Genomic DNA, 20,865 nt, shown 5'->3' with positions numbered 1-20,865 from the left:
GCCAGATACACAGATCAGAGCCTGCTTGTCTCACAAAGAATATGGGCAGGCATTGAACCAGACCATGCTGCCAGAACCCACAGACTCCCGTCTCTGGGACCATCAGACCATGAGGTCATCTGCATGGCGTCTTCAGCCTATACTTCAAACCAAAGAGGAAAGCCAAGGGGAGCTTCCTGCCTCAGGGTCAAACCATCTTTGCCCTTTCAACTGGCACTTCCTGCATTGGTTCCTGGCTCTTGGTTGACCAAAAGACTATCAACCGAGCTCCCAGTCCACCAGGGGCAGTGCCTAGGGATGCCTGTTATTGTTTGCCTGAGGTCCATTCTATTCTGTCTCCTTCCCTCCATGCCTAGGTAGTTTCCTTAGAAAGGGAAACACAATGGCAGACTCTTAGATGTAGACAGGAGACTTGCCAGGAGAAAGCATCTCCTTTGGAGGCAAGGCGGCTCACTCTGTGGATGGTTGTTTCCTCGGGCTCCTAAAGATCATGAGGCCTCCTTTCTTAGGGAGCAATACAGTTGGGCAGCAGTAGCATTCAGTGGTTAAGGGCTCAGATGTGGACATCAAGGAGACATAGGTTTCAAATTGATCAATAACTTTAACTTTGGACAAGGGCAAGGTTAACCTCTCTGAGCCTCAGTTTTCTGATTGGCTGGAAGTGGGTGGACATAGCTTCTGCCTCATAGACTCGCTGGGAGAACCCAGCAGGATAATAGATGTAAACACATGGTCTAGTGTGTGGCCTGTGGTAAGCCTCGAGAGAGTCACTGCCAGGGCTTAGGACTAAAATAAGGTGAGGCCAAGGTACTGATCCCTTCAGCTTGGGGATTCTCTGATGTTCTGCTTCATGTGCAGTGGCCTTCGTTTTCTGGGAAGACCAGAATGGCCAGGATAGGGAATGTCACCTTGGGCAAGGTTCTATTTCATGGCTTTATCTCTTCTCCATTGTGGGGAGAAAACCCCCCTAATTAGAGAGCCTCTTCCCCCAGTAAGGTGAGATCATGCATTCATCCAACAAACCTTGTGTCCTTTGCTTTCTCTTCAGCCTCAGTTAACTTGAGCCCCGAAGACCCCCGATGGATTGGAGCCTGGTGGTTGGGCCTGATCATTTCCTCGGCCTTATTGGTTTTTACCTCCTTCCCTTTTTTCTTCTTTCCTCGCACAATGGCCAGAGAAGTGGAGGTAAGGTTTTGAGAGCCCATAACTCTACCTACAGGAATTTACAGAAGGGAGATAAGGGTGGAAAATAAACAGAGCAGAGACGCTGCAGCAAGTTAAGTAAATTCTGGGTGAACTCTAAATAAATCTAATGGTATAGGACTTCTCAGAGGCTTTGAGAGGTGAGAGTGCTGGTGAATTTCCAAAAGATGGTATCTCAGTGTGCCCTTCCCATGGTAACATATAGGGATGTAGTTCAGGAAACACTGAGCTCATCTAAATTGGGATAAAGAGTGAAGATCCAATAAGAGCTGAATATGTGACCTGGTGCAATTGACTTTCACATTTCATAAGCCCATCATGTCTGAGCCTGAAAGACTGGGTAAGAAGGGAGTCCTAGTACTTAAGAGAGTGAAGGTGGTCTGAAAGCGAAGCATAGTTTGAACAGACTGACCTTCCACATATTTTTCACTCATATCTTTTTGGGAAAGAAATCAAGGAAAGATGAGAATGGAAAACAGAGACGAGAATTCTGGGTGGGGACTTTGATGGTAGGTTGATGGGTCTAAAACCTGCTCTGATCCCATGAAATTCTGCAGTGATGGGGCTACCAGTCAGGTGGCAATATGGCAGTTAGGTTGAGGTTGGGAATCAGGAAGGAAGACTGGAAATCTGAAGAGGTCAGTGTAGACAGAGGCGATGATGGCTGAGGCCAGGGCAGGGATAGATGCTCCTGGAGGCGGTACTGAGAAGGACTCAGCAGCGACCTGGATTGGAGAAGAGGGGCTACAGTTAGCACCAAGGTTTTGAGCCAGACACAGAGCTTGATGTTAAGCAATGAGGTATATGAGGTCTTGGCCCAGTCTTGGGAGGAGGGGCAGGGGTAGGAGGATATGGGCTTATCTTGGAGAAAATTTCCAGAGGCTGGCAACACATCACGGTGGTTTTGGAGTCAAGCAAACCTGAGTTTGAATCCAGCTCTGCTACTTATGAACTAGATGAGTGATCTTGGGCAAGTTCCCTTGTTCCTAAGTTTTCTCTCCTTTAAAATACTGGAAATAGAGTAGGTATCTCAGAAAGAGACTGTGAGGAGTGGGACGATGCATGTGGAACACTAGGAACAATGCCCAACATGGAGTTAGCGCTCAATGAATGGCAGCTCCTGTGCCTGGTAATGAGTTCCCCAGAGGATCCTAACCATGTCAGAGCTCAGGGCCTTGCATCTGAGTGGTGGTTTAGAGCTATATCTGATGAGTTCAGAAGAGGTAAGCGAGTTCACCAAGGTGATATGCACAGAAAGTTCAGGCACAGGGCCAGGATAGGGCTTTGAGCAGGACTCAGTTTGGGGCCAGAAGGAAGAAGGGACTCCATAGAGGAGACTGAAAAAGAGCTGGAAACAGAAGTCATTCTGGACTACAGTGTCTCAGAAGCCCACGGCCTCTGAAATCCGAGGACAGGGAAGAAACATGGCCATGACAACAGGCAAGGGGTGAGATCTGGTCAGATCCTTTTTGGAATCAGTTGTGGGAAAGTTAGATATGAAGTAACATGCCCAGAGGTCTCTTGGGAGGCATTGGCATGGCTGAATTCTGGTGAGCAGCCAAAGCACTGGGCTCACTAACATGCAGATGGCATTTACTTCAAGAGAGCATTCTCTGGACACCTTCCCATAATACCTGGGTCAGCTCACTGCTACCTCACCCCAAGCCACTGAGACCAGAAGGGTCAAGGGGCCGGGAAGCGTGGCCACAGGGAGCCTGGGCCATTAACACTCGTCTCCTTTGCTACCCTCAGAGGTCTCCTGCCATAGCAGACGAGGCGAGGAAGATGAAGGTCAAGCCAAGAGGCTCCCTGGTGGATTTCATTAAACGTAACTGACTGACCCAGCAAGGCCCTGGGGGGGGCTGGCTTGGGGGGGGTCAGGGGAGGGCATCAGGGAGTACCTAAGCCCATGTGGTGTCGTGTATGGTAAGAGGCATTAGGAGCAAGGTGGTCTATAATTGGTCCAACTCACAGGAGGGGTTCTGCCAGTAGACACAGATTCAAGCAGAGCCAGCCCCACCCCATGCTCTCTCTCCTCCCTTCACATGCAGGTGGCTGTCATGTGAGGCAAATGTCTCCACTGTTAGTCTTATTTCTATCCACCCGCTGCCTGATCTCTTCCAGACACATTCTGATTTTCTTAAACCCGTGAGCATGTTGAGTGGGGGTCCGAGAGGCTGTGTGGCCCTGGATGGGCCACTGAACTCCTTGGTGCCTCAGATCTGGGGGAGAAGGAAGGGCAGCGGCCAGGCTCACAGCACCCGTGATGCTGCGTGGGCAAGGGCCCGGCCCTGACTGTGGCCCATTTGCAGGGTTTCCCCGCATCTTCCTGAGGCTCCTCATGAACCCGCTCTTCATGCTGGTGGTCCTGGCGCAGTGCACCTTCTCCTCCGTCATCGCCGGCCTCTCCACATTCCTCAACAAGTTCCTGGAGAAGCAGTACGGCGCCTCCACGGCCTATGCCAACTTCCTCATCGGTGAGTCCTGGCAGGGGCTCCCAGGTGGATTTCACTAAACGTAGCTGACTGACCTGGCAAAGCCCGGGGTGGGCTGGCTTGGGCAGGTGGCATCAGGGAGTCCCCACAGGAGTCAGAGGAGGACTTTCCCACAAGAAAGAATTCTAGGGACAGTTTTCTTGGTTGGCAATCTAGAGTGCTCTGAACAGATTTCTGGGACCCCTGTCATTCTAGGCAGGAGTGGGCAGAGGCGGGGGGCTGCCTTCCTCCCGTCAGAGGGGCTGGAAGCCTGACAGCCTCCCACAGGCCCTGGGGCAGCAGAGGAAAGAGAGAACATCAGTTTGGGGTTAGGTAAAATGCTCCTGGTTCTGTTCCTTCCTCTCAAGGACTTGGATTCATTTGCTTGGGTAGGGAGTCTGTGACCCAGGGATTCTCAGCTCAGGCTGCATTTTAGGCTCCCCTGGAGAGCTTTAAATATTAATGCCCATTCCCCACCTTCCATCAATGATGGTGGAGTCTCTGGGAGGTACCCAGCATTGGGGCTTTTTGCCAGTGAGGTTGAGAAGCACTGATGTGGTCCCACCAAATATCCAAGTGATTTACTGAGCCAAATCCACAGGTGTGCTTGACCTTATAGATGGGGCAAGGTGTTCAGGGTGTGAACCCTGACCTCCTGTGTGGCCCTTGGCTGTGACCTTAATTCTCCAGTCTTAGACCTCTGACTAGCAGGCAGGGGGCACCACCAGAGCCTTGCTAACCCCATGTGGTCACAGTGAGGATGCAATGAGGGGTCAGGCAATGCAAGGTGCTAAATAAATGCACATTCAACCCACATCCTTCTGGCTGCAAGAGCCCCACTTCTTTTATTTGCATAGGCAGGGTAATCCTCTAGGTCAGGATAACTGTGTAGATGTGCCCGGCAAACAGTAAATGCTCAATTTCTGTCAGGTATTGTTACTGTGATGGAGCATATCAAATGTTTCTTCAGGAAGCTGTGCCCCTTCTTTATGGTCCAGGTGGATGTCTGTGCCCACACACACTCCCAAGCCTGTGCACACAGACCAGCTTCTTTCTCTTTCCAGGTGCTGTGAACCTCCCCGCGGCGGCCTTAGGGATACTGTTTGGAGGAATCCTCATGAGGCGTTTTGTTTTCTCTCTGCAAACCATTCCCCGGGTGGCTGCCACCATCATGACCATCTCCATTATCTTGTGTGCCCCTCTCTTCTTGATGGGATGCTCCACCCCGATCGTGGAAGAGGTCTACCCACCTAGGTAATGGGAATGAGGGGTGAGAAGGTACCCTTCGCTAAAGGCCAGAGCCTGGATCTGGCTGCCATACCTCTTCCTTTCTGCTTCCTCAAGTCTCTTCTCTCTTTTTCACTTTTTGACCAAATCTTTTATGTGGATACTTAGAAAATCAGGCCTCGGATAAAATACTGAATTATAAGAAATCAGAGGGTCCTAGGGTTAAGGGTCTATTTTTTTAAAAAAGCACCAAAAACTAATTAGTTTGGTTTCAGGATGAATCTGTAGGGCTGTGAGACTCAAGGACCAGGAAATAAGCTATATTTAGCATCAGCTCTGTGCCAGCTAGAATTACAGAGTCTCGTGGAGCTGCTGAAAAAAGATGAGAGAGAGATGGAGACTTGAAAAGATCTGGAAAAGAACAATGCAAGTGATGGCAGACTTTTAAAATGAGGGCAGGTGAGGAAGAAGGTGGGTGAAGTATACCTGTCGGTTTGCATAAAGCAACACAGTCTTAAGTTTTAAGTCTGGACTTCATGTTTAGGAAGGAGCTTTAGAGGCTTATGAAGGAAGGGCACCGAGCAGGGAGCATTTAATTTTTTTTCTGTGTGATACCTTTCAACCACCTCTTCTTTTAAATTTTGCTTAATGAGCTTACAACATTTGGAGATGCTGTACCTTTCAGCCTTGGTGTTTTCTTCTCTTTCTCTCTTAAATAACCTCTTCTGTCTTTGGTGGAAGAAGGAGAGAAGAGGTGTGTGGAAAGGAAGGGCTGCTCAGGATGGAAGAGCCCCTGGTTCGTACTGGTCTTCTGCAGGCTGACCATGGATTGAGAGAAGCTGAAGAGGCCCTGGGCCTTTCGGTGGCTTTCACTAGGGGTTAGCACAGGGCTTTGTCATCAGACTGGGTTCTAGTTCTGGCACTGCCCTTACTAGTTGGGGAAAGTTACTTAGCTTATCTAATCTTCCAATCTTCAGTGTTCTTATCCATAAAAGGAGCACAATAATTATAGTTATTGTGATGATGTGCTTGAAAAGCCCCTGAGCACAGTGCCTGGCACATAGGAGATGCCCTATTAATGTTAACACATTAGTATAATTATTTTAGCAAAGCTCTGGACTGTGGTTTGTCAGCCCTCCCCCAACCCTCCCCAAAGAAGATCATGAATATCGGATAGGAAGTGAAATCTCCTTTTTTGAAGCTCAGGGGCATGGAGGGACCTAGGCAGTGTCTATATAGACTTAGATACAGGAACCCTCTAGACCCCCAACGGCTTCAAGGGGCCCTGGCCTGTCCCTTGGCCAGAGGCCAGGTGTAGCATCTGCTATTTCTCTCATCAGAGTCCTGGTTGGTTGTTTGTCTTGAGCACTTCTGTAGTGGGGCGGTTGCCCACCAAGCCTTTCTGATGAGCCGTTGGTGGGTTTGGGCTTCTAGTAGCAGAAGAAACGGAGAGGTGCCACAAGCACTGACCAGCGTCCAATTCACCATTGGCCCCAAGAGACATAATTCAAATCCCAGGGTGGTGCTGGCCCAAGACACACAGAGATGCACAGGCACGCCGACCAGGCGGGAGCTCGCACTGGGCTGACGCGGAGAGATTTTCTTTGGTCTTGCTTTGTTTGAGTCCCCGTTTCCTGTTTTTCTGGCAGCACATCAAGTTCTATACATCCGCAGCCTCCCGCCTGCCGCAAGGACTGTGCGTGCCCGGATTCCATCTTCCACCCTGTCTGCGGAGACAATGGGGTAGAATACCTCTCCCCGTGCCATGCGGGCTGCAGCCACATCAACATCAGCTCTGTAGCCTCCAAGCAACAGGTGAGGGCAGGAGGAGCCCCACGGGGTCCCCGAGCTCAGTGTGTGCCCTCAAAGACTGCTCCTCGGCTCCAGGATGGGCAGGGCGCCACCCACACCCCCCTCATTCCTCCCATCCTGGCCTCCGGGCCACATCCGCCCACTCTCTACCTCCCCTTCCCTAAGGTCATGACCAGATAGATGCCTACAGCCCAAAGTCAGTTAAAGATTGGCTGCTGTTCAACAAATGCACATTCCTGAGGCTCAGAGAAAAAACCACCCAGAGCACTTCTTTAGCGGAGGCCTTCCAGGATCATCCTGACGGGTCCTAATGAGCATCTTTGGACAGGCCCAAATAAATCAAGGGCAGAGGGTCCTCCTGGATGTGGACCTGGAAGGTTAGAGCTGGAAGCTGTGACCAAGGGCACTAGGTTCACTCTCTCAGCTCTGAAGTGTGGCCACACAACTGGCCTGAAGTCATGCAGTTATTTAGGGGCAGATCTGGGTCTAGAACCCAGGATCCTGCTTCAGTCTGGTCATGTATCTCCTGGCCACCAGCCTTCCATGTGTGTAGCCCACATTCACTAGTTCACTTGGTGAGGTCCTATCAGCCCCCTGAGCACTGTGGCTCCTGGCCTCCTAGGATCAGCCAGCAGCAATTTAACTTGAGTCATTTGTTCAGTTATGCAACAAGTAATGGACACCAGGTACAGATGCACATGCTGAGGATTTAGTGGTGAACCCATCAGAAAAAGTTCCTGCTCTCATGGAGTTCTCATTCCGTCAAATAAATGCACAAGATAGTTTTGGAAAGTGGCCCATGCCATCAGGAGAGTTAATGGACAGAGTGTGCACTGGGGCCTCCCGAGGAGGTGATGTTACAACTGAATCATCAGAAGAAAACCCTATGAAGACCTGGGGGGGTGAAGCATTCCCACTAAAGGAACATCAAGTGCAAAGCCCCAGGGAGTGAATGAGCTGTGGGTAGGAGAAGAGAGAAGGCCAGGATTGGTGCTGGGCCAGGGAGCAGACAGGGGCCAGAGCCAGGCAGGCCAGGTTTAGGAGTTGGGTGTTCTTTTTCCTAAGAGCAGTGGGAAGTCTGTGCAGTTCCCCTAAGGAACAGAATGCACCTTGTTCCCTTAAGCCTGTATGGAGGTCATGAGCAAGGCCAGCCCCCCATTTCCCACCCTCGTCTCAGAGGATAAAGGAAGACTGCTTCCATGGCCACCTCAGTGGGCAGAGGAGCATGAGTCTCAGGCAGAGGGGGTTGGCAAGGAACTTGGAGAAGATATTCTCTCAGTTGCCTTCTAGCTGGAGGAGTCTGTGGTGACCTCTGTGGTTTTCTTATCTCCCTTTGCTTACCTCTGACTTACCTACCTCCAGAAATAACCTTGACACGTTTCGGACAGCAGCACAGATCATCATCATTAGCATAATATCAAGAAAAAAATAGTAAATTATAAGAAAAATAATCTATGGAAGTAGTAGCCATATTGTACATAAGCTTATTTCTGAGCTTCCTAGCAGCCAAAATAAAGAAGGTGCATAGTTCTTGCTGTCTGGTAGAAGAAAACATACTTGCTCATTCGTCCCAGACCTGGCTTTATAACTGCTTTGACACTTAAGTGGTCATAGGCTAGTCCATCAGACACTGCAAGGGGGGTGGTAAAGACCACCTGGGCAGTGGCTGAGTTGTACAGTAGTGCTGACTTGCAGGCTTGAGAAGGGGACCTCCTTCCCTAGAGACCTTTACAGACAGGAGGAGTTCCTCTCTGGCAAAGGCCTGACAGATGAAGAGCTTAGTGGATTCCATTGTGTTTTCTGTTCTCTCCTATTTATACCTTCCTTACCCTCCCTGCAATAAATATACAAACAGCAAAAACAACCCACAAAGCCACGGCTGTTGGGCATGGAGTAGCCTGGCCCAGAGAGGAAGCCCTCCCAGCCCCTGGTCCCAGGGTGGGTGGGCCTTGCCTGGCAGTGGAATCCTGCATATACTGATGTGGGTGCAACTGCTGGAGGAGCCCAGTCCATGCTGGACACTTGGTTTTGGTGAAGATGGTTTCTATTGCCCGAGCAGTGGTAAGAGGTGGGATCCACAGGGCACCTTGAAACCCTCCGCTGGTCTCCTCTCCAGCCTCTGCATCCAGCCTCACCCAGCTCCCCAGGGGACCCAGAGGGCAGAGGAGTTGAAACCTAAGGGATCGTCTGGCAAGAGCTGGTGCAGGCGTTTGACATATGCGTGGGCCAAGTAATGACAACGCATTTCCCCCTTTTTCCTTTCTTTCCTTTTCAAGATCTATTTGAACTGCAGCTGTGTGGTCGGGGGATCTGCTTCAGCAAAGACAGGATCGTGCCCCATCCCCTGTGCCCACTTCCTGCTCCCGTCCACCTTCCTCATCTCCTTTGTGTCTCTCATCGCCTGCATCTCCCACAACCCCCTCTACATGATGGTCCTGCGGTGAGTGCCCCTCACCTTCCCCCAGTTTGCCTCTGCTTTATGCCCAGCTGCCCACTTGTCATCTTTCCTCCCTTTCCTGGTCCTCAGAGCCCTTCGAACACGGTGGACAGTGTTCTTCGGGTGGGATGGGGAGGTGACTAACTCCACAGTGCTGGGCCCACCCGTGCGAGGCTCTGTGCAGAGCTCCTCAAGGCCTCACCCCCTTCCCCAGCCCTGGTAGCACCTCCATTCTGCATGCGGGACACCACTGGCCCAGGAGGGCAGAGCCATCTGCTAAAGCCAGGCTGCCTGGCTCCGCGCTGTGGAAATTCATGCAGATTCACGTATTTTTAAATCCTAAAAGAACTGAGAGGAGGGAGGAGGATTTCGTTGGATGCATGAAATGGGGGATGGAAAATCAGGAACATTCCAGAGACAGAATGATGAGAATGAGAGAAATCTAGTGTGCTAGGAGCCAGGACTAAGTTCTCAGGTCAGCAGGGAGAGGCCGGCCAAGGCAGGAGGGGAGGGCAGAGGTGTCCCATTATAGTGGCACCTAAATGTCTGAGGTTTCACAAGGAATCATCCTTCCCTCATCTCACTCTCTGCAAAGGGGAAAACAAAATTTCAACCAGGCTCCCCTAACCCACCCTTGCCTGCCTCCCACCTGTCTTCACCTGCCTCACAAGCAGAGAGGGGGTAAAACAGGATTTGCATGCCAAGGTCCAAGGTCCAAGGCCCAGCTCTGCCATAGGCTGGTTGAATGTCCTTGGGTGTTGCCAACCTCACTGAGTCTCAATTTCCTCATTTAGGAAAGGAGGTTAATGATATTGACCTCAAAGGATTGGTGTCAGGATTATACGGTAAATTGCTTTATAAATACAAGGTGCTCTACATATTGGTTAATTACCACTATTAACCAAATAATAAAAATAATAATTAGTATTATTAAGAACTAGCTAGGTACCAATGACCTGTTTTCCCCAGAAGGCATTGGAAGGGATCTGTGGGCTCAAGAGTAGCAGACATTAGATTGAGATGTGAGGCCCTTTCCACTGAGAGTGGAGGGGGGGGATCCCAGCAGATGCCTTTCCCCTGCTACACCCTCACCAGGCCACCCCTCACAGACGCTGGAGGAAGGTACGTTTCCAGTTTACATCCAATTCCTTTTCTTGCTGTCCTTGCAACCCCAAATGCTTTTCCCCAACAAGCACCCACTGAAGAGTGTGTGTGCTCACAGCACCCAGAAGCCAGGGGCCTATGCTCCTGTTTCCCCACCTTGTGGGGCAGGGGCCAGGAGCTGGCCAGCAGGAGGCCCCTCCATGGTCACCCATCCCTGGTGCACTTGCAAGTTTTCCACGCCCTCTGGGACTGCAGGACCCGGAGATTCCACCTCCTCTGTCTCTGAATCTCCTTCCTCAGCCAAATACTTTTCCCCTCTTGCAGGAAGAAGGGTAGGGGCAGGAATGGCTGAATGATTTGCAGGACCCAGTGCAAAATGAAAATGCAAGGCTCCCAGTTCCTATAGTATTAAAAATTTCAAAACAGCTTACAACAGAGCATTAAACCAATCAGAGGCCCCTTCTAAGGGCGGATCCCTCTGAGGCTGCACAGGTCGCAGCCAGGAAGCTATCCCTAGGTAGAGGACGTCTTTAGTTACACACAGACACTGACAACCCTGGGGCCCTAATTACACTTTGCGTCGGAGCTGCCTTTTATTGCTAGAAACACGTTCAGACCTGCTGCTCTGAAAACATTCTTCAGCATCGTCTCTGCTTCTAGCCTCTTCTGCCCATCACCTCTTGAAGGAGGCTAGGGCAGCCCTGAAAATCAGAGACCAGTGGTTCTCAAAGTTGAGTGTGCATGAGAATCTCCCGGAGGGCTTCTCACAGCACAGATCGCTGGGCCGCGCCTCCAGAGGATCTGATTCTTGGGTCGGGGGTGGGGCCTGAGAATCTAACAAGTTCCCAGGGGATGCTGATGCTCCTGGTCCAGTAATCAAGCTTTGAGAACCACTGATACAAATGACAAAAGCACTCGGCTGAGGTGAATCTAGTCTGCCAGGTGGCTCATCAGGCCACATGAGGGCAGGTTCTGACTGAGGCTGGCTGCCCCTGACTGAGGGAGGGCACCCTGAGTCCTCCCGCTGCTCAATTCCTGTCTTCCTTTCCAGGGTGGTGAACCAGGAGGAAAAGTCGTTTGCCATTGGGGTACAGTTCTTGCTAATGCGTCTGCTGGGTAAGTGTGTGAGACACCCCCTTCCTGAGGAGTGACCCCTGGACATCCCAGGGCGACAGGGTGCAGGGTGGGGATGGGGAAAGTCCTCTCTCATCTCTCTTGTAAAGAGAAGCTGTGCATGATCAACACAACCCCACAACTGCCCCAAAACCCTATATGGGCAGTTTCCTTGTTACTTGTGGTTAGGAAAGATTTCATCTATGGCGTTAATTCCAAACTAAATCATGTAATAAAGGTGAAAGGCGGACACACAACCGAGACTACCTAATAGAGAATTGAAGGCAGGTGTTTTGTTTTGTTTTTTGTTTTGTTTTGTTTTTTAAATATATCTTTATTGATTTCAGAGAGAGGAAAGGAGAAGGGGAGAGAGAGAGATAGAAACATCAATGATGAGAGAATCATTGATCGGTTGCCTCCTGCACGCCCCCGACTGGGGATTGAGCCCGCAACCCGGGCATGTGCCCTGACCGAGAATCGAACCCCGATCACCTGGATCCTAGGTCGACACTCAACCACTGAGCCATGCCCTGCCAGGAAGGCAGGTGCTTTTTAATCTCACTCCAAGAACTCGCCATCAGAACAAAACCTTGCATTTCTGTCCGGGCAAGAATGGTAGCTGAGCCTAGCCCCTGGCTTCCCTCTCATTTTACAAAATTCACTCCTCCTATCACCACTTAGTAAATGGTCCTCTGTGCATGTGGGCCCTGTGTGAGGACACCCTGCCTGCCCTCAAGCAGCCCAGAGCCTGCCAAGAAATGGAGCTATGCCCATTTCAGTAGTGCCCACAGGAGGGTGAGCTGCCTTCGGGTGCAGGCACACCAGGCCTCCCAGATGCATGGGCTGAGGGTAGGAACACGTGTGGGTCTCACGGGCACATTGCAGGCTCATTCCCAGACTGCTTACGTTGAACCGTCTCTTCTCAACACATCCTGGCTCTAGACAAACACAAGGCACTAATATGGAGACCCTGGCAGTGACAAGTAAAGGAAGTAGAGGGACCAGGTTCAACTGGAGATGTGTTTATTGGGACCCAGCGGGTGTGCACTGCAGTGGGGGTTATGGCAACTGCAGTGGAGGGACTTCCATTACTATCCAGGTGTACTTTCTGACCCTAAACACTGAACTTCTACAGAGCCCTCTGCGCATTATTACCCAGGAGCCCTGCAGTGTCTCCCATTGTCATTCTGGGGGGTGTTGGTGATGTGACCTCCTGGATCTGCTGAGTGGGAGCCTTTGTGGGGCCCTCACCAACTGAGGTTGAGTGAGGTGTTCAGATGATGAATGAACCAACTTCAGTGGCATTTCCTGGCTTTGGGCCACTTGCTCTTCTCATCCCTGTAGAGCCCCTTTAGACTCTGTATTATAAGCACTTGCTCTTGGGAAAGCTCCACTAGGAAGGAAACCTTGCATCCCGCCCAGCCCAACCATCAGTGGGATGCTCTGCCTCTTACAGCCACCTGGAGAGACCGCCCTCCCACTGCCTTTGTTTCTTTTATTTTAACTCAGATAACTCAGTGTGGGACCTCGTTAGAAAACCCAGGCCTGGAGGGATCCCATTCATTACCCAAGAATGCAATTCCATTCTGGGGTAATAAAAAAGGACTTCATATTTATAAACCCCAGCAAGTTTAAAATTACCTACTTGGACTTGGTTGAAAATTTTCTGGACTTCATTTCTATTTAGGGAGCATCACTGGAGGACAGTCAGTCCTTGTGGCCAGTTTCAGTCTCTCATTCACCTGTATCCAGAGGCTGGTTCTGGAAGTTTCCCACTTACAAGTGGGGCCACAAGCAGAAGATTACAGCTTCTCATAGAGTCCTAAACAGAGTGTGGGAGACTGTTCTCAGCACAGTGTTTCTGAGTGTATCCCAGATGGACTGTGACTGCCTAGAACTGTAGCTATCAATAGAGGGGCTGTTCCAGGGTATTTACTAGCAGGAAGGCACAGCCCCTACTGGACCAGGCCTCACCACTCAGCTTCGAGATAGTCCAGAGGGCTTGGGGCAGGGGCTCTGAGCAGCCAGGGTGTTGGGGTTTTTCTGAAGGTGTTGTCTGAGCTCAGTGGGAGAACATGGGATTCGAACCTCTGTAAACTGGGACTCAAAGTCGAGCCCTGACTCCTCTTACCTATGTGATGGTAAGCTCGCCAAGCCCACCTTTCTCCTCGTTAAAATGAAGGCACCCACCCACCTCCGGGTGCTGTGAGAACCTGAGGAGTCGATGCCCCCAAGAGCCTCCTGCCACACAGTGGAGGCCAGCGTATCTCCACCTGGGACCAATCCCAAATGTGGGAACTGTGTTGTCTGTAGGCTGGATCAAGGTGACCTCTGTGACTTGCTCTGCCTTGAAATGATGGGTGAGGTCCCTTTTCTCTTCTAAGCTCTAGTGAAAGAGGGATTCAGGCTTCACAAAAAGCTATTCTGCTTCCCAAAGTCACAGTGATTCCCAGGGGCAGGCAGAGCTGTTTCTCACACCTGTGACATGCAAGGGCATTGGGGGTGCCTCTGCCAGGTGCCTCTGCCTGCAGATCCATGTGGCCTGAGCTCTCTGAACTTTCTTTCCACTGATGCCAGCCTGGCTGCCATCTCCAGCCCTCTACGGCCTCACCATCGACTACTCCTGTATCCGGTGGAACTCGCAGTGCTCTGGGCAGCGAGGGGCCTGTGCCTACTACAACAACGATGCTCTCCGAGACAGGTGAGGGCCCAACATGCCATGTGTCAAGGAGGCCAGGCCCCAGGCCTGGGCAAAGGGCAGTCATCTGTTTTGGTGGCTATCGTGGGGGATGTCAGGCTTCCGAGGGAGAAGACCAGAGGGGTGCTGCTATAGACAAGCAGCAGGGGCACGGTGGTGGGCATCTCACAGCTCACAGAGAGCCATCCAAGTAACAAGATGCAGGGCCTGCTCTGAGGTGGCCCCCAATCTGCGGTCCCCACAGGCCCTTGGAAGGACAGCAGCAAAAGAAGTGTGTCAAAGGGAAAGGGGATGGTTGGAGTCCAAGGGAGAGGCCATGGCTATGTAATGGTGATACGAGGCCAGCCTGTCAGGCCAGCTCATAAAGAGGTGGCCCCATCACAGCTCCTAGAAGAGGTCAAGGGCAGGCGGGTCCAACTTGCCTCCGTGGGTCTGAGCCCAGCTACCGTGCCACTGAGTTCTGTATTTCTTCCAGCTACCTCACCGCTGCCATCATCATCACACAGACAGAAACAGTGGGGAGAGGGGGCTCGAGAGGTGGGATGGGACTGGGACCGGGCTGAAGTGCACTGAAGGCTGCGAGAGGGGTGGACCAAGAGGGCAGTGAGCCCCCTCTTCTGGCAGGCTGGGAGGACAGGACCCTCGGGGCTGGCTGGGGCTGCAGTGTTGCCTTTGGCCCTCCAGGGGGCGGCAGTGCAAGGAGGAGGCCCACTGGCTTAGGCTCAGCCTTCTCAGGGGGAGGCCTGCACCCTTGTGGATCAAAGGAATGAGGAAATGGTCCCTACCTGGGTGGTGACAGATCCTTACCTGAGTGGCGACGACGCATTGTCTGGGCCACTGTGAGAATGATGTCACTCTTCCTGGTGGCCCTGGGATGTGGGCTACAGAGCCCCCACTGCCTCTCACCAGTCCTGTATGCTGCCCACAGGTACCTGGGCCTGCAGGTGGGCTACAAGGTGCTGGGCACGCTGCTGCTCTTCTTCGTCAGCTGGCGGGTGACCAAGAACAAGGAGTACAACGTGCAGGAGAAAGCTGCCGGCCTCATCTGAGTCTTGGCCCCTGGCCGGGCACCTCCCGGCTTGAGTGCGGGCCTGCCCTTTCATGCCTGCCTGTATTTACTAATGTTAATATGTCATTTCCTTTTCGTTTTTTAAATAAGAAAACAACCCCAGTCACCATCTGCTTTCCTTGCCTCCTCCCAAAGGCCCCCACTCAGGGTTCCTTAGGGCCGCTGTGCTCCTGGGCGGGGTGGGCACACGGCTGCAGGGCTGGGTTTTCACTGGCTCCTTGGGAGAGTCCCCATGTGCCCACGGGCTCCTCAGTGCTGGGCCCTCCAGTGAGGCAGCCTCCGTCCCTTGCCAGGCCTGTGGGGGGTGGTTTCCTAAATGGAGAGAGAAAAGGGGTGTCTGTCCAGAGAAAGAAAGGAGTGGGCTGAGTGGGCTAGAGGATGGGGGAACCTGGCTGTTGCCCCCTTTGAATCGGTTCAGAATCAACATAGCACCCAAGAGGGGCTGGCTCCCCTCCTCTCAGACCCTCGCTTCCTGCCTCAAGAGGTCATTTTGGAAGCTGCCATGTAGGGAAGTAGGGCAAGCTGGTCCCCTCCAGTTACCCACACTGAGGCACTAGAGCAAGGACCAGGACACCCCGAGAATGACTCATCCAAACACTGTTCATATGAATTCTAGACCCTTCTGTACATGGGTCTGTGCATGTTTGTCTCTGTCTTTCTGGGAGTACATTTCAAACTAAGGAAGCTGCACCATGGTGAAGACCTGAGGAAGGCTGTGAGGTGGTCATGGTGCCCAACCTCCCATCCCCACAGTGTGGGGACAAGACTCCTCATCTCAGAGTGGTCTGAAGACCCTCTCCAAGTTTCCCTGGGAGCAATGAGGCGGCTTCACACGGGCTTCCCTGTCTGGACTTCAGATACCACAGAATAAAGAGAAGCAGCCCCGGAGGTTAGCAAAACAAGTGACAAAGCTGAGGGAAGGTCCAGTGCTGCCAAGCTGGATGGTGAGCCACAGTCCACAAAACAGAGGCTGGTGAGGTTGGCTTTCGTGGTTTCAAACACTTGTTTTCAGTTTTCTCTCCTCTTCTTACGGCCTCCGGAGGTGGTGCCCTCTATGGGCCTGAGTTGAGAGACATTGCAGCTGTGTGGCAGAGGTTCAGAGTTAGAAGCCAACAAAGGAGGCCTTTCATCCACAGATATATTTATTGGACTTTGTACAAGGCAGTGCTAATGCACGGTTCTCCACTGCGCTTCCCTGAGATCCCACCTGGCCTCTCTCCATCTACACTAGGGCCTCCTCCCAGAGTGTGCTGGGTGGGCACTGGTGGGAACAGGGAAGGCACAGCAAAAACCCAGAGACTGTCAACAGGATTTTGACCATCCATGCCCCAAGACTGACCCTGTTCCTGGCCCTTTGCCAGACAGAGGCCTGGCTGAACTGCGTCTTCTGGAGCAACTGGACACTGGTCATTGCCACATGTGGATCCCCTGAGTGCCATTCCTCGTGGAAGACTCCTCCAGAAACATACCAGAAGCCACCTCTGGAAAGGCCAAAATATGTATGTCAATGGCCAAACTGCCATGAGACTGAACTCTGTGAAAGTCACGGTTACCGAGGCCTCATTTCCAAAGCCACCCACCTTATTTCCAAAGACCTCACCCAGGAAGCGAAGCTCCATGCAACCTCAGGGGCCAGTTTCAGCATTTAAAATGGCCCCACTTAGAAACCAATTCCCTGCAACTAACCCTGATCTTTCTTGCTGCAATTTAACCAAATTCTGAAGTCACTGCCTTCAGCTGAACTCACGAACAGTGAATGCCAACCTTCAGATTCTGAAAGATCGGTTGTCCTCCCAAACCTTTATTCTATTATGATATTGCTATTAATATATTATAATTTTGCTATTGATATAAGTTGGTCATGAATTTGTACTGGCATGTGTATCTATCAGGGAGCAGGTGGAACCTGCACCTTCTGGCCAAAGGAAATGCCCAGTGCCACAACTCTCAGAGGCCCGTGGTCACAGGGATCAGAAATAATGTAACTCTCAGGCCACCTGCCTGGTATAAAGCAGGCAGCAGGTGCTTCTTGTTCCTTAGGTAAAGTTCTGCAGGTAACTGTCAAAGGCCCACAGTGCTGGTCTCTCAGGAAGCCTGATGCTGGCCCTTGAGTTTATATACAAAAGTGGGGTTCGTCGCAAACAACCAAGTCCATAATACAAAACAGAATTAATATCATAATCATTATTGATCACTTGGTCGCAGCCAATACTACTGATCCCACAGCAAATCTTTCCTCCCATCTGCCAGCAGGGAATGTAACAAATCTGATTTCCTGGGTGGCTGCAATCAGGAGCTAGTGGGCTTATAAAACAGCCCAAGAGCTCACAGCTATATTAGGTTCTTACCATCACTAAGTGTGGGATTCTCACTTTCCAAGCTTGCGAGTACAAAATGTGTCACAGTCATTTCTTTAAATCAGTTATATCTGACTTCAAGCCCTCATCCTGCTGGCTGGCTGGAAAGTCAATGTCAACCATCCTTGGGGCTGGCTTCCAGCGCCATCTGTGGGCTGTGAGGTCTTGCCACTGTCGGTCTTTGGTTCTTCCCAGTCTGAGGCTCCCTCCCCTGCTTCTCCCCTGAGCCTGGAGACCCTGCAGAGGCCAGAACCACCTCCCTGTGCACACACCACCAATGCCATCCTTTCTGGCCAATCCTAGGAAGCCCACCCCTCTCCCAGTCCCTCAAGGCTGAATGAAAAAGCCAGGAAAGGAAGGGTCTGCAGGAACCTTTTTATCCCATCTTTCCTGAAACATTTTTGGCATAAGAGAGGGAAAATGAAATGAGGGTCGAATGCCCTATCTCCATAAATTATTCTTTGGCCCAAAGCCCTCTAGGGTAGCAGTTGTCAACCTTTTTCATCTCATGGCACACATAAACTAATTACTGAAATCCTACAGCACACCAAAAAATGTATTTTTTGCGGATCTGACAAAAAAAAAAAAAGATATAATTTTTATTTCATGCATACCAACAGCTATTGTGTTGACTATTGTCATTTTTTAAATTTGACATTCTAAGGGAAAAGAGGTCAGTGCCCCTGACTAAACAGTCAGGTACTGCATGTTTTAAAAATTCTTGCAGCACACGGTTGGAAATCGCTGCTCTAGGGTGATCCTCATCAGAGCCCCACAATGGAGACCAGGCTTATCTTAAGGCCCCCATTTGAAGTTGAGGACTCTGAAATCAAGGAAGTTACCATTGTGGACAACTTTGTGCAAATAACTGGTTGGACCTGAACTTAAAACAGGCTGCCCAGGCCTCTCTGTCTGGTCCAGCTCCAACACCAGCCCTATCTCCCCTTCTGAGTCATTCTGAACTTGCAGGGAGGCCCCTCTGTTCCCACTGAAGTTCACAGGCCCATGGGATGGAGGTGGGGGAATCTACTGGGGCCATGTAAGAGGAGCAATGTCTGAGATGGGGAGAACCAGGTAATATTTCATTTACCCACTTTCTTACTTCTTCAAGTTGCCAGATCATTACGACTGTTCACTAACCAGGGCCACCTTAGCCCTACAGCACCATGAGTTAAAGGAGTTGCAGAGAACAGGGACAAAGAGGAAAAGGCTGCCAGGAGACAAGGTCTCGAGAGGTCTGCACATAGACAGGCCTTCAAGGAACACCCCCACCTGGTGATGGGTTAGCAGATCCTTGCTTAGAAAACAAAGCCATATTGTTATTTTTTTCCAAAGGTTCTCAAAGATGGAGAGATACAGTTAAGCTGGGGCTGAATCCAGTCAGTTTCAAGTTTTGTTAAAATATTATATTACAGATAGATTCCCAAAGAGATTGGCAAGGGCTGTGTGTGTGTGTGTGTGTGAGAGAGAGAGAGAGAGAGAGAGAGAACTATCTTTTATAAGCACAGGAACTAAATACCTGGGAGAAATGTCTCTCTCCTACCAATAGCACCAGAATCATTATAACCTTTCCTCAGAGATTAAATGTGTAAACAGGTCCTGGGCAAGCCCTTGGCAAATCATAAGGGAAAGCAAGTTTTTCTCTTAGGACATACCCTGCCCCTTCAGCCACTCTTTTTTATTGTTGTTGTTGTTAATCCCCCCCTCAGGAATATTTTTTCCATTGATTTTTAGAGAGAGTGGAAGGGAGGGAGGGAGAGAGAGAAGGGGGGGAGAGAGACAGAGAGAGAGAAAGAGAGACATCAATGTGACAGACACATCGATATGACAGAGACACATCGATTGGTTGCCTCCCGCATGCTCCCATTGGGGGCTGGGGATCAAACCTGCAACCCAAGTACATGCCCTTGACCGAGAATCGAACCCACGACCCTTTGGTGCACAGGCCAATGCTCTAACCACTGAGCACACTGGCCAGGGTCATTCAGCCACTCTTTGCCTCCCCACCTCCATCCCTGCAGTATGGCCACACTACACAGGGGTCACCCTACCTTGCTGAAGTCCTTGCCCCCCAGGCGCCTTGATAACAATACCTAAAATGTGTGCAAAGCCATCCATTTAACAAACTCCTTTAAAGTTAACTCAATCAGATAGGCTTAAGCTGCCATGCTTCAGAAACAAGCCGCGTTAATCTGTCGCGTGACTCAACAGGAGTTCACATCTTGCTCACCTAAAGTCCACTGCGGGTCCAGGTGGCTCTCTGGGGCAGTGGCCTCCAAATGGTGGCTCAGTAATCCAGATGCTTTGGATCCTGAGGCACCTCCGTTTTTTAGCATGCTGCCAGGACTGGGGAGGCAGGGGCAGGGAGTCTTTCACGGTCGTGCACTGGTAAGGAAACGCTCTAGCCCAGAAGCAACATGTTTCATGTCTGCTCCCAGCCCACTGGTCAGAACTAGTTGCATGTCCCTTTGTAACTGCCGCGGGGATGGGGAAGGATGATCCTCCTGTGGGCCCAGGGGAGACAAACATCAGATATGGATGGGCACTGGAACCCCAGGCTTGGAGCTGAAAGTCAGAAAGCCGTCTCAGGCAGAGTGGCGCAGCTAATTTAAAGGGGCATCTACTCAGGCCCCCAATGTGTTGCTGACCCCCTTCTCTTGGCTCTGTGGTCCATCAATGCGCCATACACTGCATTCCCTTTTATGGACACCGAATCCATAAACGTGACTTTGGAGGTCCCAGGTGGGTACTGACTCTTGTTTAAAACTTGGTCCTTGGAAGATCCGGATGAGGCAGAAGCTCTCCCTTTGGGTGGACATTGGGAAAGGGCCCAGGCAGGTTTCGCACTGTCCCTATCTGACCGCTGGGCTGGAGCCACCGCTGCAGACGCACCGAGTGTCGGGGGCTCCTGAAGCCCTTCAGTAGCTCGGGCGTGTTGAGCGCTCAGACGCTCCTAAGTTTGTGCCTCTAATCGTCACCATAGCCCTATGAGACACAGTTATCACGCCATTTCACAGGCCAGGACCCTGGCGCAAAGCCCGCTTTGTGGTCGTGGCCCCGTTTCACTCATCTCCACGGAGAAGGCGGCTGAAGGCCGGCGCTAAGGTCTGCGCGGAGCCGACCGGGCGGAGCGGCAGTCGGCCGCCAGGGGGCGCTGCCCCACCGGCAGGGACCGGGCAGGGAGACGGAGGAGGTGGCGCCACGCCTGCGGGGCGAAGGGACCAAGGAGAGCCGGCTCCGCGTCGCACCAAACCCTGTGTTGTTCCCCCCGCCCGGGCTACCCGGCCCGAGCCTCAGACAGCCCAGCTTCCCCGCCCGCTCCCCGCACCCTCTGCACGCCCGCACCCCCCTATTCTGGCCACCCGAGAGTT

The 20,865-nt window shown here is 51.6% G+C and overlaps 1 protein-coding gene across 1 annotated transcript in view; it reads left to right on the top strand.

Annotated features, from left to right (window-relative positions):
• SLCO2A1 (solute carrier organic anion transporter family member 2A1) overlaps window positions 1-16,991 on the top strand; it is a 66,699-nt gene extending 49,708 nt beyond the window's left edge. The window contains exons 6-14 of the mRNA XM_016224396.2: window positions 1,049-1,185; window positions 2,956-3,031; window positions 3,516-3,680; window positions 4,742-4,931; window positions 6,554-6,719; window positions 8,993-9,156; window positions 11,309-11,373; window positions 13,948-14,071; window positions 14,997-16,991. Coding sequence (XP_016079882.2) covers window positions 1,049-1,185; window positions 2,956-3,031; window positions 3,516-3,680; window positions 4,742-4,931; window positions 6,554-6,719; window positions 8,993-9,156; window positions 11,309-11,373; window positions 13,948-14,071; window positions 14,997-15,117 — 1,208 coding nt within the window. The 3' untranslated portion in view covers window positions 15,118-16,991. The remainder of the gene's footprint in view (window positions 1-1,048; window positions 1,186-2,955; window positions 3,032-3,515; window positions 3,681-4,741; window positions 4,932-6,553; window positions 6,720-8,992; window positions 9,157-11,308; window positions 11,374-13,947; window positions 14,072-14,996) is intronic.
• The last annotated feature ends 3,874 nt before the right edge of the window (window positions 16,992-20,865 follow it).

This window comes from Miniopterus natalensis, chromosome 15 (assembly GCF_054644295.1).
Source record: "Miniopterus natalensis isolate mMinNat1 chromosome 15, mMinNat1.hap1, whole genome shotgun sequence".
NCBI classification, from domain to species: Eukaryota; Metazoa; Chordata; class Mammalia; order Chiroptera; family Miniopteridae; genus Miniopterus; species Miniopterus natalensis.
This window is presented reverse-complemented; position numbering and strand designations above follow the sequence as displayed.